Source organism: Oenanthe melanoleuca, chromosome 2 (genome assembly GCF_029582105.1).
Source record: "Oenanthe melanoleuca isolate GR-GAL-2019-014 chromosome 2, OMel1.0, whole genome shotgun sequence".
Taxonomy (NCBI): Eukaryota; Metazoa; Chordata; class Aves; order Passeriformes; family Muscicapidae; genus Oenanthe; species Oenanthe melanoleuca.
Window position 1 is genome coordinate 139,221,225 of NC_079335.1, and position 25,841 is coordinate 139,247,065.

The 25,841-nt window shown below is 39.3% G+C and overlaps 1 protein-coding gene across 2 annotated transcripts in view; it reads left to right on the plus strand.

Annotated features, from left to right (window-relative positions):
- Positions 1-1,960: 1,960 nt before the first annotated feature.
- The window catches only part of ESYT2 (extended synaptotagmin 2), a 79,518-nt gene continuing 55,637 nt past the window's right edge, over positions 1,961-25,841 (plus strand). Inside the window, exon 1 of one of the 2 annotated variants that reach the window (XM_056483708.1) lies at positions 1,961-2,375. In XM_056483708.1, coding sequence (XP_056339683.1) covers positions 2,022-2,375 — 354 coding nt within the window. In that variant the 5' untranslated portion in view covers positions 1,961-2,021. The remainder of the gene's footprint in view (positions 2,376-25,841) is intronic. The other variant, XM_056483709.1, reaches the window with a different exon arrangement.

Consider the following 25,841-nt stretch of genomic DNA (forward strand, 5'->3'; position numbering starts at 1 on the left):
ATACCACATTAATTCGATCACTTTTTTTCTCTCATTTTGAATTTTCATTTTAATTTGTGGTAAAATTGTATTATGACTCAGACACTGTGAGGCCGGATAAGGAAATAAAATGGACAATGCACTCCAAGGCTAAGAACAAAAGACTTGAAAAAATGAGAGAGTATTAATAGTGTTGGTTGTAATGGAGGGGGCCAACATACAATGTGGCCATTTGTAATGGTAATTTGAAACTCGGGAGTGACATTAAAGTCACATTATAAGCAGAGTAAGTAATAAGAAGAGGAATTCAATACATGTAAAAAAAAAAAAAAATCAGATTTACTGTAATTAATTTCATTGGTTTCCAGAGGGGTCAAAGCATCATACTTGATACCCTCAGTTCAAGGTCACAAGCTTTCCTAGGGTCTTTCCATGCTCTTCAGTTCCTTCAGGGTTACAGCCTGTAGGTGTTTTGAGTCCTCTAGAAGACCCAAAGTAAATTATAATTTCAAAACTTGGTGAACCACCTAGTTGTAAATCACTTATTTTGTTAGATCTTTTTGTATCATTTGGTTGCTCTAGATATTCTAAATACAGCATCAGAGGTAAAGAGGACGTAAAGAAGAGCAGGAGTCTATAGCCAGAAATTGCTTTAGCTTAGAGTGGTCCATCGACTCTGGAAGCAGACATGGAGGGATTTTGGAAAGATGAGAAAACAGAACACCATATTCAATTGTCAAAATATGGATTTTTTTCCCCCAACTCTGCTGTGTCACACGAAGCAAACAACTTTCCCTTTCTCTGGATAATTGAGATGAGGTTGCTTTCACTTCCTAAGAAAATGAAGCTACTTGTGTGTGTTTTCATAACTTTTCAGTCTATTGGCTAAAGTCATTCTCCCCTCTTCACTGTCTGCAAAAATTAAGTCTCAAAGTCCTACGCATTTTGTGAAAATTGGCATCTGAGAGGAGAAAGGACCCTCATTCCCACTAAGTGAAAGGTTAGCTATTTAAAGAAACCCAATCAAACAAAAACTGCTGGTAAATGCTGAGTTTAATCTGCGAGTATGTACCAGCAAACTGATTAGGACATAGCTAAGGACAAGCAACAGCTGCCTCTTACGAAACTCGTGGCTACATTACAGTTATTTGAAAAGGTAAAGGACTGATAGGAGGAATGGTGCGGGAACCGGGTGCTAAAGTCATACAGGACACAAGCTTGTTATGAAACCAGCTTTTTCAGATTAACAAATTCCAACACAGTGGGTGCCACGCTCCTTACTCGTGTGTGTTAACAAGATGACAGAGAGGCAGCTTTATGTGAGGATGTGCGAGCAAAGCTTCAGGAAACACCTGTTGTAACGAAGGCGCGGAGTGACCAGCGTCTGGTTCCTCTGAGGCATTGATCAGTCTCTCCTTTATTAATACCCATCAACAGGGAACAAAGCGAGACACGAAGGTTGTTACCGAAGGGCGTAACAGGTAGAAACCATCCAGCCGCATACGCGACTGAAGAGAACAGGAGACGGTGTGGTTTGCCCATGAGGAAGCGCACACACGCCTCGGCACGCTCGTCCTGCTCCTGCCACCCATCAAAATCCCCTTTTCTGGCGGCGGCCCCAGAGCCGCGCTCCTCTCCCCGCGCCCCCGGAGGCCGCGCAGCGCTGGCCCCGAGCGGGCGCGGGTCCCGGCGGCAGCGCCAACCCGCGCTTCCCGGTCCGGCCTGGGAGGGAGGGATGAGCGAGCGGCGGAGGGGAGGGAAGAGGCTGCCCGGGGCGGGGGAGGAGGCGAGCGGAGGCGTTCGTGCTGCGGCCGGGCGCCAATAGCGGCGGCCGGGGCCGAGCCGGCTCCTCCCGGCGGCAGCGGCTGTCGGAGCTGGGCCGGCCGAGTCCGGAAGCGGCGGCGGGTGGTGCCGGAGCGCGGTGAGCGGGGCCGGGCGCGGGATGCGAGGAGGCGCCGCCGCCCTGCCCCCTGCCCGCTCGCAGCCAGCGCCCCAGGAGGAGGAGCAGCGGCAGCAGCAGCAGGAGCCGCCGCTGCGGGAGCATGAGCGGGGCAGCCGCTAAGCAGCCCCCCGGCGCGGGGTCCGCCGCCGATCCCGCCACGGAGAACGCGGCGGCTGCGGACCCCGTGCCGGAGTCGCCTCCACCGCTTCTGAGCGTGGACGTGACGGGATTGGTGTCGCAGTTTGCGAGGAGCTTCGTGCTGATCTTCCCCGTGTATGTGCTGGGCTACCTAGGGCTGAGCTTCAGCTGGGTGCTCATCGCCCTGTGCGGGCTCTTCTGGATCCGCAGGCACCGCGGCGGCAAGAGCTCCCGCCTGGGCCGGGCGCTCGCCTTCCTGGAGGACGAGGAGGAGGCGGTGCGGCTCAGCGTCTCCTCCGCGGATCTGCCTGCGTGGGTGAGTGGCCAACACCCTTCGGCGCTGCCGCGGGCACCCGCGCCCGGCTGGCCGGGGCCTGTTATCTCCCCGGGACCGGCGTGACACCCAGCCCCGCGGCCGTCCCCCGCCCCGGCGCGCGGGGCTGCGCCACAGGCCGGAGCCCCAGAGCCGGCCTGGCGGGAGGGGTGCGGGCATTGCATCCCCGTGCCCCATGGCTGCTTGTCCCGGTTCGGCAGCTTCTTCCGAGACCGTGCTGCGGCGGCAGCGGGCCGGCAGCGTGTCCCTTCCCTCGGTTCTCCCTCCGCCGGGGTGGCCTGTCCGTGTCCCTTCCCTCGGTTCTCCCTCCGCCGGGGTGGCCTGTCCGTGCCCCCGCCGCCCGCTCCGCTGGACCCGCGGCGCTGACGGCGCTGACAGCCTGAGCCTGCCGCGGCCGGGCTTCCCCTCGCAGAAATAAACTTTACTGCAGGGTTTGAGTTTCTTTCCCCTCAGGTGTCAGTGACGCGCACGACTTGGTTCTGGCGCGGTCTCGCAGCAGAACGCGGATGTCGCGGCTTGGGCCGTTCCTTAGAAAGTTGAGATGAGAGGGAAATAGAATCGGGTTCTTAATGCTGTTAGGTGTTTCAGTAGGATGTTACCAAACGGGAGATGAACCAGAAGTGAGGCTGTGTTTCTGGCTGGTTTCAGGGCTGTGACGTGAGGACTGAGGTACAGCGGCTGCGGTCGCTTTATTTGTGCATTGGTTTTTAAAAGGCTTTCTCCGAATCTTCCTTTGAAAGGCTTTCTACTAAGTCTTCAGAACTAACGTTTCTTACCTTTTTTTTTTAAAGCTTAAATCCAGCTTCCAAGTTGCATAGGTTTTGTTTGTGATTTCTCCTTTGGAGGATTAATGATGTTTTTGATGCGGCTGCCAGCTGCCAGTGGCAGTGAGCATCCAGGCCTCCCTGTGCCCTGCCCTGGCCCCGTGATGGCTGTGCAGAGCTTGCTGCTCTATTAGTGCCCATACCCGAAGTCTCGAGGGTTTCTGCTGATTCTTTATGTGCGATTCCTTTATTGACTGCTCTCTGCTCCTGACCTATAGTCACCCACATCTCTCCTAGGGACTCTTTGCAGTGACTGTGCATCCAGCGGTATTGAGATCATAAGAGTCCGACTAGCTGTTTTATTGTGATCAGATTGCAATACCTGATGTGACCTGTTCTAGCTCTACTAAGGAAATTATAGGAGGGACTAGAGTGGGTAGGTGTGAGACTAGAGTCTTTTACTCCTCATATCTTTTGCCAAAGTTCTGGTGGAAGATCGTGATAAAAATGAGTCCAGTGTACAGAGAGATTAAATGCTTTTACCTCTTGAAGCCGAGATGTGAGTCTCAAATAATGTAGTTAATAGCTCTTACATTACCGGTGTGTTGTGTTTGGTTTTTTCCTGTAATCACACAGCAATCTAATGGAAATTTTCTGACGATGCATTTTAAATGAATTAATTGAAGCTAGATTTGTAGGGGAGGCTTGTATATAGTAACAGTCTGCTGGTAACTAAGCTGTAGATATTCAATCTTAGTGCTGTGTGTAAGTTTTATTTTTAAATCGCAATTGGATACCTTTGATAAAACAGCGATTAATTTCTGTGTGGAGTTGTTCAAATAACTAAAGACTTAGAAAAGGCCCTCCTGATTGAAGTCAGAGGCAAAAAAAATTGAGTGCTGGCTGCAAGCACCTCCTGTAGCATCCTGAGAAAGCAACTAATCAATATGCAGAGTTTCCCAAAAGCGTGACCCTCTTATACACCAGTTGGCAAATGGATGTAGATTTTTTTTGGCTGTAGATTTGTTTTATTATTTTTTCCTCCGTCTTTATCTATGTTCTTAAATTTTAAAGGTCTTGGTTCTTTTCTTTCTGCTGATGTATTTGCTCTGTTCTGGAAGCATCCTTCTTTCAAATAAAAGTAGCCTTCAGAATAAATGTAATCTGGAAAACAGAAGACTTCTACATACTGAAGACCCCCTTAAATCAAAAGTAATCTTCAGTGTCTGCTGTCATAGTCCTTAAGGTTTATGTGAGTCTTATGCTGCTTCTGTAATGCATCTTGAAAAACTACTGTTGTTCTTACTTCTGCATTGTGTGTATTTTCCTGGAGATTTATGAATTTCAGTCATATTTGAAAGAACTGGATGGATCCTGCCATCTCTAATGGGGATCAGCTTTATCCATCTCAGTGTGAACTCCAAACTGAAGTATCTTCTGTTGGTTTCTGGTTATGGAAATAAATTTTAAATTGCTTGAGTAGGACAATGCTGTGTTTTAAATATAGGAAGCTTTGTACTCTCCTGGGTCTAATAGGGAGGTGTAATAAACCATTTTGTAACTAAAATTATGTGGTATGTCAAGGATGTATTTGATGTGTGGTATCTTCCTGTGCCCTTGATTGGAGAAGAGCTTTAGCTTTGTGTGTTGGGTATGATTTCCTTTCCCCACATGCCTTGGTATTGTCTGTTGCTTTAGTGGTTCATATTAAGTACTCAGTAATACTGCATTGAGTTATTTATTTTCAAGAAAGTGATTATTTTAGGAGAATGTTTTTCTGCTGGCAATATGGTCAGTTGCAATTTGAAAATGATACTGTTGTGCTACCACACTAGATAGAGTTTGTGATGTTAATTGTTAGTTTCCTAAATTAGATTTACTTCTCCCGTGAGCAGGTGGTTATATATCAGGAATATTCTGTACTGTGCATGTAAAATGAATTAATTCAACATGAATACAAGTTATGATGCTTAAAATGTCAACACATAATTAGCTACCAATAAGTATGCACTGGAAAATACTGCATTTACTGTCTTAAAAAATAATATTTGTACTCATAGACTTGCTAACATGTAGTTATAGCTCTGCTGCATGTTTGAAAGGTGTCATGGATTATATGGGGTAGGAGGAAGTAGAGGTGGGTGCTTTTCCAAATAATTTAGAGCTACACAGCAGAACTTAGAATGAGAACTGGAGATCAAAATTGTCTTTATTTAAAGACATCTTAAGACATGAAGAGGTCTTTTGAGAAAGACATTTCCCCTTTATTTGCAACATTTTTATGCACCAGCTGTATTTTATACTAGAATGAATGTAATTTAGACACAAACCTTTATAGAAGGAAAGTGGCAATTTAAGTATCATAACTTAGAAGAGCAAAGGTAGGAAACTAGGACTCCTAAGTTTTTAAAGGCCAGGTATCATGTTGCCTTTTATTTTAAAAATGGTAATGGAATTTAATAATCTAAGAGGTATAACAAATTTACTTTGTTCTTTCTCAGATCAGCTGAAAAAGTTAATCTAATTTTTCCATTTTAGCAGTGGTTCTTGTTGCTTAGTGCCACTTTCATAATGTGCCAGCATATCATGTTCAATACGTTTTTGGATTAGTGAAACTTTGGCTCCTGTTTTCTTCAATATACAGATAAAAAGCCATGCTGAATTTGTTTTCCCCAGATTAAATGTAAATTTGGCCTGGTACCAGGAGCTGTATCTGTGTGCAGTCTGTCAACAATCAGCAGGTGACCAAAATAAGAACAAATCCTAGCATTTCTAAAGAATTGATTCTGAAAACAGATTTAGACAGTATTTTGTAATCTGAAGTATGTATTATACAGAAACTGAAATACTGTATGTGATTATAGTAAAAGTAGTGACAAGTCTGCTGTGCCATTTTGGATCTTACACGCTTGCTTAAGTTTCTGCTCTAATTTGGAGTGATTTTTATGTTGTTTTTTTCTTGTTTTATTTTTTCTTGTTTTTATTTCATTTACTTAAGAAAAAGAAAAAAAGCCTGCCTAAATCTAAATAGGTGTCATTACCTTTTAAATTAAACTTATTTGGAGTAATATTGTAAAGAAATCTGATACATCTTTCTCATGGGAAGCTGCATGAAGTTTTCACCACTGAACTGTTGTACCACTGCTACACCTAGAGGAAGAAGATAATGTCCAGTTATATGGTTAGAGAACAATGACTTTGGTTTTTACTGGTGTGGGAAAGGCAGAACCTGTGTTTGTGGAAGAAAAGTGATTCAGTAGATCTAACTGCAGGATCACACCTGTACTGAGTGACATTTGCAGAGAAGGTTAAGATGGTTATGCTCTGTCTTGTGGAGATTTGATATGAAGATTTCTTGATGATACAGAACCAAACTTGCTAACTAGATTTAAGATAGATAGTTCAGGACAGGAATCTCCAAAGAATACCTGCTGATGGATGTCATGTATTCAGTAGACCTGATAATCAGGTGGACTTATGCAATACAATGTGTGTTATTTACTACAGAAAAAAAAGAGGTTCCTCTTCTCATTATAGCTTTGGTTACTGCTGTTATTGCTGCAGCTGTAGGACCTGTAGGAGGATTTTCCTGCAGCATATGAAATTTGAAGAAACGGAGACATTGTGATACATTCTTCTGAAGCATTCTCCAACTTGAGCATGTTTGATTAAATGTACCAAGGGGTGATTTATAAGAAAAATTACTCCCATGTACAGTAACTTAGTGTTAAGCAGGCTCTAATCAGTCTGGGTGGTGAGTACTGCAGGTGGCTGTTGCTCTGGGCTGCCAGCCTGCATCTGGAAAGAGTGAGGAGGAGTGAGATTAGAGTCGTAACTTGTGAGTACTGAACAACTGAACTCTGTGTCCTTCTTCTGCCTGATTATTTTTCATTTTAAACTGTGTTCTGTTCTAGCTGATTCATAGTATATGAATATGCACATATATATATGCATATTGTGGGTTGTGTGTGTTCTTGTGGTTGGGCTTTCTTCTTAAAGGAAGAACTTTAATTTGGTTCAGTGTTACTTCTTGAAATTTAGGGAACCTGAGTGACATCCTAAGAGTACCCCATAGTCAGGAGAAATGTAAATGATGGGTTTGGGAATGGATAACCAAAGGGGAAAAAAACATATTGGACAATTGGTCCTATCTCCCTGTTTCTCAGAGTTTTCAAGTTGAGGGTGTTAAAGCTATGCTGAGATGATGTCTGTCCCAAAAAACCTTCTCTCATGTTTTAATGTGGTGAGTTGAGGCTATGTGATTCATATATAAAGATCTCTTTCCAAAATATTTATGGTAGAAACCCACATGTTGAGGTGATGTTTATGAACATGATATCAACTTTCTAAAGAAAAACATCAGCCCAAAAGTATTAGTACACCTCTTGAACTCCTTGTGGGTGACATAGACTTTCTAAATACATAATACGTTCTTTTTTAATCTCACAAATCATTATTTAATAAAAATTATTACCGAGTTTTGGGACTACTGTAAGTGTTCTTTAAATATGCAATTTGTCTAAATAAGGAAGATGTGTACAGGTCTCTTTAGTTTTTTTTTGTTTACTTGTTTAGTGTTTTTAATTTTGCATTTTAGTCTGCTGGTGTTGTTTCCATGCCTAAGTGCCTTTGCATATAAGGACTGGCCCATCTCTAACCATGTTTGAAAATGCAGGAGTCAGAAAGATCTTGTCTGTAGAGGCTGAGGTTTTGTGGAAGAAAAAAATCTAGCATAGCAGTCAGCCTTTTCTGCTTCTTCTACAAGATTCTTCTCACTTTAAGTAACTGCTATTTGAGATTGTTGACATGTCATAGTGTAGTGGGATATGCAATCTAAGATTTTTTTATTTATTTTTTTAACATAAGTGCCTTCTGGGAAATAAAGTTGAATCAGTATTATTGTCAAAATATTTTCATTGCAGTTTATAGTAATGAAAGCCTGTTTTATATATTTGAAGTGTTCAAAACAATTCTTTGGTGTCCTGTTCTTTTTCTTCAAAACAAAGAGGTGGCATGTTGTTTCTAGTAAGATAAAGATCCTAGAATTAAACTTTAATATAAACCAAATTATTTATCTCCCATTTATCAATTCATCACTAGTTCTCTAGTTGCTGAAATTGCCTTTGGCAAAGGTTGGTTGACCATATACCCATACTGAATCTGTTTTTTTAAAAAAAACTTTCAAATAACAGCAAGTTTTAAAAGAATGCTAATTTCTAAATATCCTCTGTAGTGTCTAAAATGAGTTTGTCAGAGTTTTATAATTGTATACAAAGTTCTGAAGCAAAAGTTAATTATTATGAACTAATCTATACCACTGATTGGGTGTGTTCTGATATGCAGATAGAAGGAAATCAGTAAAGAATATAATTCTTCTGGATGTACAGAAATAATGGATTTGGTATGAGGCATTGCTAGTTTAGATACAGAGTTGTTTGACCTGTGGTATCATATCTTTGTCTTTGATTTTCTCTACTCTTGGACAATATAAATTAAATCTGATATTATCAGAAGGACGTGGAGAAGGGACACCCCACCAGCAGCTTTGGAGCTTTCCTGTGGCCCAGCAGGGGCCAGCTTCTCAGGGTTATGTACCTAGCTTGAAAGGGCAGCAGAATTTCAAATGTAGGATATGTAAGGCAGCTTTTGCACATTGAGGGTAAATACTCTGCCACTTCAAAGAAGAGAATTAAATCCTTATCTTTGGCTGCTGTTTGTGAACACTTAATGAAAATAAAGGCTATACAGAGTTGGTGTGTTCAACTTAGAATCAAATGTGAGTAACACTGAGTAAAAAGTGTTTTGATAAGAATAAGGGGAGAGTTTTTTATTTTAAACAACTGTTTGAATTCAGTTAATTTTGAAACTGAACTGTTTAGAGAAGTCTGATACTTTATCATTTGTATAGCTTTTAGATCATATGACACTTTGATTCTGGGTAAGACTTTTTTCAGTTGAATGAGGAGAGAGTTCTGTGAACTTGAGAAAGGAAATGTTTGATAAGAAACAAGAGGGAGGAATTAAACCAAGAATTTGCTAAAAGTGTGTGAAATGGTGAAACCTAGTTGCCGGATTTATGTGTTTGACAGACTTTGTAGTTGTCCCAGATAGCGTGAACTGATCCAGTACCCTGCTTTGGTTCCATCTGCCATGCACTGAATGCTTTTCTTGTTATGTAGGGAAAAAAGAAAAAAAATAGTATTTGCACTTTCGTTTCTTAGACAGTCTTAACTTTTTTTGAGGAGGCCTTGGCCTCTTGTAAAGTTTCCTTGGGGCAAGTAGGAAAAGATGATAGTGCAATTAAACATGTTTGTTTATTTTTTGAAAATAACTAACTTAAATTGTTCTGGCATATGACATGTTCTCTCTGTTTCTTAGCTGGCAATAATGGATCACCAGGAGTGGAAAGAGAGGTTGTACAAACTTGCCCCATCAGCTAGGGACATATCTGATAGTAGGCTTCTACTCCATTGACTGGAATTAATTCAGATTTAACTTCCTTTGTGAGGACCTCATTACAAAAGCGAGGTTCAAGAATTAGAAATAATTTCCTGGCTTTAGGGGCCTGTATTAAACCAGCACTAGCCTTGGGAAGTCTGTTCCATTTACCTCAGATTTTCAAGATACTTTTTGATCCCTTGTTCCTTTATAAAGGCCTTATAATTTCCATCCTAATGTCAGGGTTCAGGTAAGAAGCTGTGTCCCATCTCTTCTTGAATCCCATTAATAGGAGAGGGAGGAAAAGAGGTATTCCTAAGCCTTCTTGCTTAGGAATCATTGCTTAGGGATCGTTTGATCCCCATCCCTAACCTACTTCCAGTGTTTTATTCCCAACAGCTTCAAGCTTCATGTACCAGTCTTTTAGTTTTTGTTACATTAGTGGAGTTTTTATTTCCTTTCATTTTAAATGGCTTGGGTTTTTGTTGATTGGTTGGTTTGGTTTTATTCTCTCTATGTGCTTCCTGTGGTACAGTTAAAAGTTAGAGCAGCAGCAAGCATTTTAAAGCTTCTTTCTACTTGGTTCTTACTTAGGATAATTTAGATTTTATTTGTGGACTCTGCTCTGCATTCCTGCATTCATGCTTGTGGCAGAGAGTAGAAGGGACATTAGTGAAGGGACTGATTCTGCAGTTTCAAAAGGAAGTCAATGTGCACTCCTGACAAAAAGGATGTTCTGCATCCAACTACACTTTCCCAGTGCCACCTTGTGCCAACATTAAAGTTTACTTGGCCAGCTAATTATAAGTTTTCTGCCAAGTTGGGTGCTCAGCTGGATGAGTTTCATGAGTTTACTGTGAGACCACACAAGTGCCAGTGCCTACAAAAGGGAGTTAGCGGAAGCCCGTGCTCAGGTTTGAAGGGAGATGGAGTAATGGCCTGCACAAAGAGGCTGTTCTTAGAAAAAGGGTGGCAAAAAATGCTGCTGAAGTATCTTTGTGGGGAAGCAAAGTTTGAATGGGAGTTATTTATAATGTCAATTTGCATGTCTAACTTCTTTTATAACATTTTAACATATGTGTTAACGTATCTAATCATCAGGCATAATACTCTCAGTATTTTGATTCAGCTTAAAAGTTGACCATGTTTTTAGTGTGTGGCTGGATTGGATGAACTCCAGAATTATTCTATCATTTTCCTTTTCGTTTTAAGCTGTCATTTAAATTAGCTTTCACTCTTCAGTTACGGCTTAGAAACGGTAAGAAATCTTTTCTGCTTAAAATAAAAGTATTTCTTTAGATATTAAGTGTGCTAGCAAGAAAAAAATTTAAAAGAGGCTATCTTTAGAGAGGTGTTTTGTTGGAGGTAGTGACACCTTTTAAATCATTCAGATGCCTTTCAACTAAATAGGTAATATTAAAAGTTCTGTGCAGCAAACATTAAAACACACAATTTTTCAAATGGAACTCCTGTTATATAAATAACTTTTGTAAGAGCAACGTTCCCAGATAATGAGTCATTGCACAAAGTTTTGTCTGCTGCACCCTGATGTGACTAAAAGATTCTCCTTAAGAGCTGAAAATCTGAAACAGGACTAACGGTTTTCAGCTGAAGCAGTCTGGATTTATGTACCACGAAGTTGTTACTATACTAGAAACATGAAACTAGTTTTACTTGGCTGAAAATAACTGTCATATGACAGACAAGAATTGCATTGTCATTTGGCTGTCCTTATCGTATAGCAGCATGGGTCGAGTTTACATTAGTTCAGTTGCAGCACTTTTACCTGAGATATTTATATTTGCCATGTAAATTGCATAACTTTTGGCATCTGTTTATGTGAAATCGTCAGTTGAGTCTAGTACAGACTACACTATTGTTTTCATAACCTTTGTTTGCATTCCTTTAGTTAGATACTGTCTCAGTGGATTATCCAAGCAGACTGAAATAGTTTCCGCTGAGAAAATTTTGAAAGATGCAACAACAGAATGTAATATTAAATGTATTGACAATCCATTGTGTTGTATTCTGTCATTGTCAATCCTTAGCAGGAAGATGCCTTAAGAATGCAGTATCTTACTGTTTCATTTTTAAAAGTAAATGCAGGATACGCTGAAGCTTGAAGGTACCTGTAAAACCTTGATTGCTCTGATTTGAATAAATTGTGCAGTGTTACAATCCACAATTCTACTGTTAAAGTTCGTAGGTGATCTTTTTAAAAATAGCTTATTAAAAACAAGTGAATTGTGTAGAGGAAAATTCTGTGGGGAAAACTGAAATGGAACTTCACAGCTCAGGGATCTCACAGTTTGCTTTATATTTAAGCATTATTTCTGCTTGTTTGTACTCCATGGTTCTTCATGCCTTATTTCAGATCTGCATAGCTTGATAGAAAAAAATCCTGTGTCTGTGCTTTCTCAGATGCCCTTCTTCACATAGCCTACTCCATAGACTAGTGAGTAAGTTTACAGCTTCATACCCAAAAGCTCAACAAGAACTCCTGTGGTTTGTTTTTTTCCTGCAGGGAAGAGTATTAGAAGACATGCTCTGAGCTGTGAGTTTTGTGCAGACTTACAGGGCAAACTCTCGGGACTTTTTGATGTTTAGCATGTTTGAGGTCTCTGCATGTTTCAAGCTGACTGTTAATGTAATGAATGTAATAATACTTCAAATGAGGAAATGTCTTGTCTTCATTTGCTAGTATTTCCTAATGCAGTAAACTTGCTGGTCCAGAATTTTGAAAAATTGTAGTTTGTTTTGAGGCAAGTCTTCCCTCCTCCCCCAGGCTGTTGATTCATCTTGCTAATTGTTGAACTAGAATGCTAAATTCTCTCTTGTGTGTTAGGCTAGGAAGTTGCCTTAGTCTAGTAATAAATTTTATGATGCAGACTAAATTTATATCTTAAAATGTGTTCCTCACTCAATGACTTTCTCCAAAAATACTTGAACTAGAAAAAGTATGCTTTTCCACCCACCCACCCTCTGCCAGTTAAATATCAAATGGCAGCCAGGAAATGATAAGAGAGTGTTTCACAGGGGAACGGAAAATCAGTGTTCAGTCATCTGACTTGTATGTGTTAAAAGAATATTCAGTAGAGATTGATACATTATATTATTGATATATTATATTATTAGATTAAATTGTAGTAATGTCTTGTTCTCTAATTGTTCATGCTAATCTTTATATTGGTTTGTATTTTAGGGAAGATATTTGGGCTTTTGAAAGTGTTTGGATTTCTTTTTCTCTTAAGTGTGTGCTAGGTATGAGTACAGTGTTGATGTAAATGTGCCTAAACTGTCCATGTTCATTTGATAAAATCACTTATTTCTGTCATGTTCGTGTAAGTGCTTATAATGAGAATTAATTTTTCTGTTACATTTGGCTATGTATAAAGTTTTTTTAAAAGTTGCATATAATATATGCTTGTGTTGTTTTTAGGTCTTAACATAGATGTCTAATAAGAGGAAACATATTTGGCAACATTGTTTTTCATGTCCTTTGTGTTTTGCAAGTTTTGCAATTGCAGTTGACATTTCTTTCCCTTGTGTCCTATCTTTCATGTATTCAATTGAATAACCAAAATGTTACCTATCTGTTAATTTTGTTACTTTTGATTTACCAAAAGAAAAGCCCTGAAGAAGTTTTTTATTGTTAGTTCATTGAGATAATCCATTACACACAGAACCATAGTGACAGCCTGACAGTAGATCTGATTCGGAGATTTCTTAGTTTACAAATAAAGTTTGCAAATAAGAATGTGTACTTTAGTTTTGCTGTTTGAGAGATGAGGAGTTACAGAAGTGTTTCAGTGATTTGCTTCCAGTGCACACAAGTTGTTACTGGTCTGCCTGCTGCCTTTGTGCTGAACTCTGGTTTTATGGCACAGCCAGTGAGGAAGTCTATTGTACTCACACCATGACAGTAAATCTCACAGAGTGCTTCACCCTCTGTTGGATTTGAGGAGAGGGTCTGCACAGTGGTATTCTGGATATGATGCAGGAGTGGCAGACAATTGTAGGTGGCAGTTCATGTTTGGGAATAAGTGTAGACAGGACCATTGAGGACTAATGGACAGTTTTAGATTATGTTAAAACATTTACCAAGGGAAATGGGCAATAGGAAAACTTGAAGGGATACTGGAAGATGGTCTGTGTTGGCTCTGGTGGGAGGCACCTAAACTTTCATCTTCATTCACTTTAAGTAGTGAGTTTGGTAATTGGGATGTAGAATATTTAGCAGGTATTTTGTAAAACTTCTTTGAGTGTAAGAAGTGGAGGTATTTGTGCTTGAAGTGAACTCTGCTAAAGGGATAGAAGTGATTGCAGCTTTAAGGCGTTTATCCTTGACTGAAATAAGATTGATTCACATCTCTGTCCTCAGGGAGGAAGCTGATAAACTGTAGGCTCAATTTATTGGAGAGCAGTAGAATGTATCCACTTGCCAGAGAGAGAAGATTAGTTCATCAGTGTTCCTAAAATTAATGGGTTTTAAGCTCTGACAAATCACTCAGGAATTTCCTTTGCTGTAAAGCTCTGATTCTTGATTCCCATGTAACACATAAGATTCTAGTTTAGTTTTAACATGTAAGAACTTACAAGGTCATTTGCTTTCTTGCTAGCGACTTGCAGTGCTTGGGGAAATGGATTTTCTTTTTGTCAACCCCAGCTGTCTTGAGGGTTTTCATTTGTTCTAGTTTTCTTTTCCAGCAAAGTTACAAACTCCAGCTCTGCTTTCTGCTACTGTGGTTGTTTGCATTGTCAGTCACATGGAAATAACATTCCTGTATGACATGTGTAAGTACAGCTCTTGCATTGTGATCTCCCACTGAGTAAGTAAAATAGAAAAAACTTGACTTGAAGCAGTCCAGATTAGTCAATGACAAGGGATTTGAGATGTCACTATTTTAAAAGAAAGTAACTACTTGAGCTTGTGACAATTGAAACAAATACATTAAAAGCCTCTTTTTTCCCAACATAGTTTACAAGTTAATTTCACTCATTGTGGTTTGACGCTCCCCTCCTCAGCTGGATGGGGAGAAAAAAGCAATAGAAAAGTTTGAGGATTTAGATAAGGACAGGGAGAGGCATCACTCACCAGTTACCAACATGGGCAAAACAGGCTCAAATTGGAGAAATCACCTGAGATTTTTACAGATCAAGTCAGAGTAGATTAATGAAAAGTAAAACAAATATTAGAAACACCTTTCCCCTACCCCTTCCTCTTTCCTGAGCTTTGCTTTCTTCCTGATTCACTACCTTCTCCTTCACAGACTGCAGGGGAGTCTCAGCTCTGGTACCTGGGGCACCTCTTCCCCTCCTTCTTCACTGACCTTGGTGTCTGCAGAATTGTTTCTCTCACTTTTCCCTGGACAGAATTACTTCTGTGCAGAAGTTTTTATTTTCCTCTGAAGTAAGTTATCCCAGAGGTGCTGCTGGGCCTTGTCTAGCAATGGGTCCATCTTGGAGCTGGCTGGCATTGGCTCTGTTGGGAGGGAAATAGGGAAATAACTCTATAGGGAAAGCTTCTGCCAGCTTCCCACAGAAGTCGCTCCTGTGGCCCTAACCCTCCACCTAACCCTCCCAAAACCTTGCAACAACACCCAATACAATCCTAAACTGTTCAGTTAAAAGAGATGTCTTTAATGTATTTTTTAAAAATGAAAATTTTGGCAGCTTAGTATTCATGTCCTAATGATTTCTCAAGTATGTTGAGCAGTCAGATCTGTATCAGATAAGACAAATCATATATTGCAACAAGGGCGGTGGACTTGACTTCAGCATCCCTTGATGTTGAAAAGAAATAAAATACTTCTCAGAGCCTAGTTGTACATGGAAAAGACTTCTATCAAATTCTTGAAAATACTTCTTTGAGCTGGGAAGATATAGTTGCAAATTAGCTGCTATTTATGCAGATCTCTGAAAATAACTGTGGCATTTTACTCAAGGGGGTTGATTTCATTTTAACTGTCATCACTGCATTCTTCTAACTCAAGTGATGTCTTTTGCAAGAAAGTTATTACATGTGATTAAAAGCTGAGTACAGATCTGAGATTTCTGAAAATGTCTAGTAGCTGGAATTCAGGCCTGGAACAGCACAATAAACCTGTAAGAGAATCTGTTGCCAGTTAGCACACACAGTCACATTTCCTGTAGCAAACTGCAATTTAGATACCAGACTTGGGCACCTCATTCCAGAGATGGTCTCTCCCTGGCACCTGCCTTTGGTGAATGGGAAGGGGTGAACAGAACTCTTTGCAGGAGGTCCCTTTTCTCTGTATAATAAGAACCGACAGTAACAAGGTCATAACTACCCTGCTACTTTTTACATTTTAAAATTTATCAAGGAATAATTTGGGCCACAGCTGTTAGATTTTAATTAATACATGTAGTAAATATTCTGTGGTGGAACTTCTAAAAAAATTACTAGCATCTGTTATAAAATCTGCTGAAAGTTTCAGAGCTGACAGTGACTTGGCTGCATATATTATTCCCTTCATGGGCACTAAGATTAACCTCTCCAAGAGGAATTCAGCTTGAGGAAGGCTCTGCTTAGGAGCAGTCAAATAAATTGGCATTGCCAAGGGCAAGATTTCTTGGAGCTGGGTTTTAGACAACTGACTTACTAGGTTGTTGTTAGCATTCCAGGCAGTTGTCTTAGAATTGACAGAAAAGAAATTTTGCTATAGGATTATTACTAAATTCGATTTTAGGCACTAGATGTTTGGTTTCCCCTTGGAACTAGAATCTGCTAAACTTAACATAAACATTATTTGGAGTTTATCTTTATGGTCATTATACACATCTCCAGAGGACTCTATTTGATTACAAGAAAATTTTCAAGATGTCAGCTAGATCTCTCCAGAGGCCTTTATTTCTTTTTTATTGATGATAAAGCAGGTGTAGAGTGACTTGTTTATTTTTGAACATATAAAAGACCAAATTTAGAGATTTAGAGAAAAGTAATTAATCAGTTGCAATTGCATACTGATTAACAGTTTTTGAATCTTAGAAACCGGAAATCTTTGAAATTGCTATGAAACTGTATGTAGGTAAAAGGGGCTGCTGAGATGTAAAAAGTTTTTTTCATCTTTCCTTTGTCAAGAACTACAACCAGGATCTAGTGGGTATGATCTGATTATCACAGTTCCAGCTATAGACTGTACAAATACACAAAGTGGGACAGTAGATGCAGATTAAAATGCACAAATGGTGAGCTTAAGTATCAGTTATAAACTGCTCAGTCTGAAAAGACTCTTACATGTGTAATGTTATGATTAATTGTAGACAGTATCTCTATAATGTGACACTGCCTACTGCTGTCATTAATTAAAATGATAATGATTTATGATGGCTATTTTTGCTACTAAGTGGTGAAGTGAAGGAACATAGTGTGTTTGTAATAGTTGAGCTAGGGGTAAAGAATATTCAAGAGATTCCCAAATGCTTGGGTGATCTTCAGCATTGATAATTAGTAACAGGAGAGGTGACAGTTCTGAATTGCATTTATAAGAGGGATCATGTATCCAACTCCTCTTTTTTCACATTTGCCCTCCATACCTCTCCATCCTGTCTATCAAACGCCCAACAATTCTAAGGCAGGAACATTCCTCCTCCAAAACCAAGAAAATGTTGAATCTTAATCACTCAGCTGCTTGCTACCCATTGTTTGAAGGGCAGAAGCTGCCTTTACGTAATGGCTGGTTTAAGGTGTGGGTAAAACATCTGCATGCAAGTGGTGCTGGACATAAGCAATGGCTGTGTGTAGAAGCAAGGTTATACCATTCAGTTGGCACTGCACACTTGATTGGCCATTCAAGAGGTGAACTGAAGGTAGTATTGAAAATCTTTGGTATAGACTCAAGATAGTAGTTTGTCCATAGTTTGTGCTTCCACTGAAGGGCTGGTTTTGTAGCTGTTTCTGTGAAAACTAGAGTATATTCTCTCAAAAAACACAGGAACTCCTCTCCAAATGTATGCAAATAAAATACATGAATTCACATTAGAAGCAGAGAAATTGAAATGGAGTATCATTTAAGATATATATGGCCAAATATTAAACTTCCCAAAACAAGGGACAAAGCAGATTCTTCATTTTCCAGTATTGTTTTAAAAAGACCTTAATTTAGAAAGAGGATTTACATTTTTTAGAATTTATGATCACTTACTTTGCTTACTTTTTTAAGATGGAAATTCAGCAGAGTCTGAAGAATGTTTTGATGCAGAGTGTTGCAAGACAGCTATTTCAACAGAGTGTATCAGTGATGGTTTGCAGTCGTGGCAGGAGAGAAAGTGTTTGTGTCTGCAGGAAGCAGGAGTCTTAGGAGATGTTTCCTGGAAACAGGGCCTCGAGGAATTTTTTATATGCTTCAAGGAGAGCATTGCAAACTGACTGGACTTTTAATTTCTGTTTATTGTTTTGTATTTTTGTATTTACTACTGATGTCTTAAAAGATGTCAACATCTTGAAACCTCATCACTGTTTTTCTTTTTCTTTCCCCAAAATATGAAATGTTGGTTTTAAACTCCAGATTTCCTACAACTTAGCAGTATTTCTTTTCCCTTGGCTTTGTTGAGTTGTAAAAACTTGTGTAGTGGGACAAGTGACTGAACAAATGTTACTGTGTACACAAGTCAAAGGATGAACAGGACTGTCAAATATCCAGGTGTGTTTTAACTAAAATATTAAAACATGTAGTACTGTGTTGTTGGGAAAAAGGTACATGCCAGCCTTGAGTGCTCATTTACTCATTTGCTGCAATTCCATATGAGGGGCTTCATCTTCCTTTTTGCTATGTGTGGACTTCAATATGTTGCAGACTGTGATGTGTCTGCCAGGCAGTGTCCATCTGTTTGTGGATGAACATACATCTCCTAGTGCTGTGATAGTGTATTTTGGTATTAAATTCACCTTCTGATGAAAATTATAGTACAGTTCTAGAGAGACACTGCAAGCCCAGGAGATTTGCACCTTCTGGATGTTCCACTGTGCAGATGCTGTATGTGCTAACCCAGTAACATAAGCACATACATTTTCCTCAGAGGATGCAGTTCCAATAGTGGTCTGTCCTTCTGCAGGTTTGATTTAAGTACACTTACTCTTCTTTTTCTAAAATAGCTTCTTGGATAAGAGGTGCTAAGCTCAGTCATGGGATAGATACTCCAGCTGGAAGATAGGCTGTCCAAGCGTGGCTTGTGTGAATACAAGAATTAAAAGCTGTGGGTGCAAGCTTAAAAATCTTTTTAAGTGTTTGTAAAATCTTTTCAATAAATGATGAAAATATTTTTTCTGTTTCAAAACAAAGTGATATTACTGGCTGGGGATTTCTGTTTATGTTGAATGTGACTTTCTGTCATTTTTGAGGACTTTTTTTCCTCTGAAGTACTTTTTGTTAACATATAGAGTCAAAATAGTGAGAGTGATATTTAAGGATGAGGATAATAGTTAATTTAGCTGGGGAGGCAGTCTGGATTTTGATTCCACCTTGCAGCTCAAACATATGATTCCTAAGTTTAGAAACTTGATTTAGCAGGGAATGCTTTCAGTGTTTTTCCTTAGCAACCCAGCCTACCAAAACACACCAGAGCTGCCCTTCCTGCTCTGTACTGAGGAACAGTAGCAAACTCCATGGTTTTAAGGTGGAGTTTATAAACAAAAATAGGATAATGAATCCTGCAATTGTAGGGGATTGGAATTCAGTGGTCAGAGTGTTTTCCAATTACATATTTCATTGGTCTTGCATTTTCAGTATGATTCTGTATGAGGTTAAGGGCTGCACTAAAAATTTGGAGCACAATTTTTGTTTTAAGTTAACTTAGCTGAAGAGTGTTGATGAAATGGAATTGCTTGTGGGGCTTTTTTTGTTTGTTTTCTTTAGCAGGGGCTGAGCATTCCTCAAGATAGAAGGGATGCTGGAGGATGCCAGCAGCTGCTAAGGGATACAACCATCCTTTGCAGAAGCTGAGAGGGCATTCAAGGAAGGATAACTCCATGGTACTGTTTTAGTTTTGATTTTTCCTTAGACATCACTTCTGATTGCTGTGTTCGCTGGACCTTTGATCTCGCTTAGTGCAGAAGTTGCTATGTTATGTGTTGCCAGTGTGACATACTTTGCATATCTTTTTCTAACAAATAACACTGTTCTGTATTCGGTGCTGATACACAGCCCACTGAGGGGACAGAATTTTTCTAGAGAGAAGAGAGAACAAATCTTGTGGACCTTAAAAATTTACCTAATTATTAAAAACTGAGCTTTGTATATGAACCTGGTATAAGAATTTGGTTAAATGCTTGAGTGAAAGAACCAGAAGGAGTTAGACATGTAAGCTTGTCATCCCATACCTGATGCTGTCAGGTTAACTGGGGCTTTCCTCCGTACTCTTTGTCACTGCATTAACTGAGACCTGATTTAAACACTGCAGCTCTTTTTGCTTTCACTTCATTAGAATGCTCTGCTTTCTGTTACTTTGTCAGCACACAGTTTCAGAGAGGACTAATCACTGATTATTTACAGGTTCCACAAAACTCCCAGACTGTTGGTCTGCATTCTTTATACTCTCTGAATTTTGCATAATGAGTTTCTAGTGTTCCGACTAGAAATGAAATGGGGATTTTAAAATGCCTCTTATATCTTGCATGATTTCTGATTATATTTTAAAAATGTTTTAATATTAAGAACAAGCTCTGTCTGGGTAGTACTGGATGCGGTGTAGTATGCAGAAGTGAAACACCTTTGCTGGTGTTGGGTCAGAGTCAGTCAAAACAAACATTATGTTTTAACTACTGAGTGTGTTTTACAGACTTGTTTGACTTCTTAGGATGCAGGTTAACCTAGCTTGAATTCTTGTATTGTGATGCTGTATTATTTTGATGCCACCCACCAGAAAAATAAAAACACAAGTTCTACATTTTGCTCTCTTGTATTTTTAAACAGAAATTTGCTGTTTGCTCATTCCCAATCAGTATAAAGTGAATGATACTTGTCAAATAACACAGATTTGTTTCAGATGTATTGTGAATTATAGATAACATTAAAAAAGTAGAAGGTTGGGCTTCAGTACTTGGTGATGTTTCAGGCAAAAGATGGTGAAAAAATTTAATCTGCCTGAGAAAGAGGAGTCTTGCAGAAGATGATCATTGCTTCTTAACACTTGCCTTTTCTGAAAGCTGATGCCCATTTTGGGCCTCATAGAACACCTGCATGGTTCCCTTAGAGAGGAATTGTGTAATCTAGTGAATGGTAAAGGAATGAGCTCTCCCTGCTGCATGAACCTCAGTCTCAGTGGATCAGGGCTGACTGCGGGGTTAGGGAATCGGGCAGCAGGTCAGTGGAGTAAAAGGTGAAGAAACTTTCAGTGTTTTATTGTAGATACCAGCAGCAAGGGTGGCTGACAATTTGGTGCAGAGCCCAGCACTTCTTTTCACAGCTGTAGACAGTTCAAAGGATAGTAAGTTGTGCTGTGACACTGGTTATAGAGGCTGTTTGAAAGCTAATGTTTAGCAGTCCAGAGAGGAAAATTTTTCTTCTCTTGTCTGTCAAGAGAATAAGATGCTCTGGCATGCAGTGGAATGGGAACATGCCTGGATTCTCATGGGAACTGGAAAGGAATTTGTTATAGAGACTTGAAAATACAAAAGAGGTCATGTTTTTTTAAATGTGACAAATTGAAAATATCGTGTTAATGCTTTTATAATTTTATTTTAAAAACCAAAAGATGGAATTTCAAGGTATTAAGACTTCATTTGTGCATGGAGAGGAAGAAATTAAATTACTACTGAGAATAAAAGGGTAAAGTCAATAATGTCAAAAAAGAGTACTGTGCAAAATTTTTTAAGTGATAAAATTTGGTGAGTCCTGAGAGACATGGTTCATCCTGTGCCTTTTAGCAGTTTAAACATTTAAAATCTGGGTCTTTGCTTTCAGTAGTTGCAATGCTCATGGGAATTTGGAGATGTGCTAATGCAGGCTGTCATTAAATGTTAATTTTGTAAACTTTGGTTGCAATACTTCTCTGTAACATGGTGTGAGAGCAAGACTTCAGTCAGCATAAATCCAGTTTTTGATATTTTCCTTGTATAGAGTTTTATGCTTTTTTTTTTTTTTTAACTGTGCTTGTCCTGGCCCTGTGGTGGACATCAGCATTTATAAAATACAATTTTTACTGCTGTAAATGCCTGTAAAGGTGAGTTTGGAAAAGGGTATCCTGTTGTCCTAAGAGTTCATGTTGAGTTCTGGTCTTCTGAATGAGGAAGTGGTATAGACAAAAACCCTGCTGTAAATGTGGATAGTAAACAGTCAAAATGTTAAACTTAAATTCTTATGTTTCCTCTTTGAGGTGCTCAACAGGTGGTACATGTGAAAAATTTTCCTATGTCAGGATATCAGTCTTCTGTCAGAGGTTCTGGATGTCAGTCCCTCAGAAGTGGAAACGGTTAAAAGGTTCCTGCAACCTAATACCCCCATATGCCTTCTGCTTCTTTATTATTATTCTTACTGTCCTGTCTCACTCCAAACTAAGCACTGAAAACGTGCCTTTGTCCTTTTTGAGATTGAAAGTGTAAAAGAAATGTGAATGTGGCAATCCAGGAAAAACGACAAGCTATTGAACTGCAGTGAAAATAAAGCAGTTTGGCTAGACAGTTGATGTAACCTCTATATTGAAGCCTTAGTTGTGATATATATTACTAATATATATAAATATATAAATATATAAATATATAAATATATATATACTATATACTAATATATATATATAGAATATAGTATGTGAATACTTGAAGGTAATTCTGAAATTAGGCTGTGCTAGAAGATGAGTCTGGTAGTGGACTAAAAGCTTCAAGCTTCCTGTTCAGAAAGAGGTAACAGCTGAGCAAGGCAAACCCCTGTGGTTCCCTCTGGCAGATTCCTGAGCTGTGTTTAGAGTTGATTCTGGAGCCAGAGAAAACCATGCCAGTGTATTTCCATGTATTTGGAAGGAACCTCTGACTTTTACTGGTAGAGAAATGGATTTTTGTTTCATGTTGTTTGTCAGTTTGATTAAGCCTGGATGCTTCTGGAAGTTAATGATGATCAGTTTTTAATTTCTAGGCTGTACCTCTTTCCTCCAGTTGAGGCTATAGAGGCTGAGTGTCAGGCTAGAAGCAGGATTTCCCAGCTCCCTTACTAGCAGACTACTGTTCTGTCATTCTTCCAGAGCAGCTGCTTATAATGCCTGTCCTGGAGGATTTTGTTAGAGCAAGCTGCTGCTAAGTAGGAGGTCTGTGGGTAACTTTCTGTTGTGGCATGCTTGCTCCATCTCTACAAAAATAGCAGCACTTAGGCAAATTTTATCTAGTTTTAGTATTGATGAGTTAAATTGCTGAAAAGTAATGCAGCTTTTGACAAGTTACACTGCCACTGTGAGAGAAGCATATTTAATAGATACTGAAGTGAAAGATGTGCATGAAAAAAATGAAACTGCTGTGCTTTGAAATGGCTCAGCATCCTTCACTTTTGAATTGAAGTATTTAGTTCTGGGCTGCTTTTTCAGTCATATCAGAGCTCTGGAGCTTCTTTTTAGGCACGGTATATCTTTTGCAAATACAGCATTATTTGGCATTGCCAAAGACATTATTTGCCATAGAAATTGGAGAGAATATCCAGGTGAGAATATTCTGGTGGTGTTGCAGGGCTGCATAAAGATGAATTCTGAATCCTCAGCTGCCAAAATGATAAGCTGATCAGGCTTTTGCTGGGCTGCTAGCAAAAATTGGAGGATTGTTAATTTTCTAAAAGCTTTTCCAATGAATTCTGCAATGAGAAGGAAACAGAAAACTCTCAATTACAGTACTGTATATGTATTTAATATATATTTTAAAAAATAATCTTAGCAAAGTAACATGTTTGTATTATTTAAATGAGAAATACAGATACATTTATGGTTATTGGAAAAATGAAGAAAAGGCATTTTATAGTTTGAATTAACGGTATGCTTTAATTTTAGCACAGCAGAAAGGTTGGATATGGGATCCCTATATCCCATATGGATATGGGTGGAGTTTGGGCTCTAGTGAGGTTCAAAGGGTGTATGTATGGGCAGTGGTGGCTCATGGCAATATTTTAGGAAGGTCTAGTTGATGCTAGTTTAGCCTGACTTTTCAAGATGCAGTCTGTGTGCTGCTAGCTGTTTTCCTTGTTTCCCAGGTATAGTACTTATGAATATATATTAGGAAATAATGTCCTTCAGGCCATACCAGGATGCTGAAATGTCCTGTGTATGTGAAGTGCTGTTTATTTTAGGTTTGAACTACTCAATATGTTAGACTTTTCTTTAGACTTTTAAAAAAGGAAAGAGGAACAGAGGTAACAGAAGGTTGCAAGGAAATTAAACTTTCTATAGCTTATAAAGGATGCCAGTTTTATTACTGGAGGTGTATGAATTCTATTGTAGTAGCTTTCCTGTGTTAGCATTGAACCCTGGAGGTGTTGAAAAGCTGTTTGTTTCAAACTTCTCCAAGCACCAGCTTGTTTTGTCTTTAAGTGCTGTGTTGTTGAAGGAATTACTTTTCACCCTAGTGCTCACAGTGACTGAAGCAGATAGCTCAGCATAGTGGGGAATACAGAGATCACCTGGGAAAACTCGTGCTGAACAGCAGTCTGTAATTTTTGTGGCACCTCACAGGACTTGAACTGATAGAGGCAGCTCACGTGGGATGACAGTGTTTGTGCTGGTAGAGTGTTTTGGGAACATTTGGTGGGGTACCAAGTATGTGTTTCTAAAGCCACTCTTGTCTTATAGGTGCAAATCTGACTCAAAGGGTGTGTAATTACTTCTTTCATAAAGGTTTATTTTGTTTTCCAGTGTGTTGTCCAAGCCCTTAAATGGCATAAGTTCCAGTTTATAAATAAATACAGTCCTTAATCTTGCTTGATATTACAGCTGTTTCTTTCATTTAAGTATGTTTTCACTTTTTCCAATATTTCTGTTTTACTTTGATCATTACTTTGTCATGATCATAGGGCCATGGCAAAAATTCTAGGGCCCTTCCCCATCTCCTTTATCTCTGTATCTTACCCTGTGTTTGTGTACTCTGTGTGAAGGGGGGTAGTTTTATTTTTCCCCTACCCATAATTCTGTGATGTTTGATTTTTTTTTTTAAACGTTTTTTGTTTATTTGTTTATGGGCAATTATTGTCAAAACCTGTACTGCTTATTTTGTAACAATTTTAGGTTAGTTGATACTGATTTGTATGGATCTTTCTAGCTGTTATTCTGTGAAGTACCCTATGGACATAAAATACTTGTTTGACAAAACTGATTTTCTATATTCAGTCTATTTCTGGACCTTCCAGATGTTTCTGTTGAAAGATGTGGCACATGCAGCTCATCTGTAGTGATTCTCAGGGAAACTCTTTCAAGAGTCCTGGCTTAATTCTCATACTGCAAACACACTGCATTTGTAGTCCTGAGCATGAATTTTGCTTTTCAAAGGCTAATCATTTTAATATATTTAAAACTGCAAACACAAAATCCATCCCAAGGCATGCTAAACAGAAACTGAATCAGATTACCACAAGTAATGGAAATACAGTTGACTGTTAGTTTAGTAGCAAAGGCCTGCAGGGTTTTTAAGGAATCATCACTGTTAGCATTTAACCTTTTATTTCAGTAATACTGAATCCTGCAGCTCTGCAACAGTAAATATTTTGTGGTATTTTCTTGTTATTCAGAGGAGGAGAGAGCCAGGGTATTTCTAGTATTGGTAGAAGTCAGGAAAATCTCTCGGTTAACCCTGGAGGTGAATTGCTGAAGTAACAGAGGCCGGCTGCTCACAGCCCCCCTTCTTTAGCTCTTGTCAAAAAGGAATGGTCCTCCCTTCAGTCTGCATTTGGGGAGAAGCCTCTGCTGGTTGTGTCAAGTAGAAGAAGACTCTGGGTCAGTTCCTCTGTGGAAAGGAACAAATAGTTCACCTATTGCTGCTCCTTTTTGCTTCAGAGTGAGAGGGGATTGCTGGCTGAAATACATGGGATTAAGCTATTAGCCCTGCTCAGCTCTGTTTTAACTAAAATGTCCTTAGGCCAGCCTGCTTTACCAACTGGAAAAAACTGGAGTGAATAGCTGTTAAATTGAGCTTGAATATCACTATATGACATGATTTGTTCTATCCATGCTGAGCTGCTTCTTTTAGTAACTTTCTCTGGCCTTTTTGAATTGCAAGTGCAGTGAGTTTAGACAATCTGTCAGCTATAATTCAAATGATAATTTAATT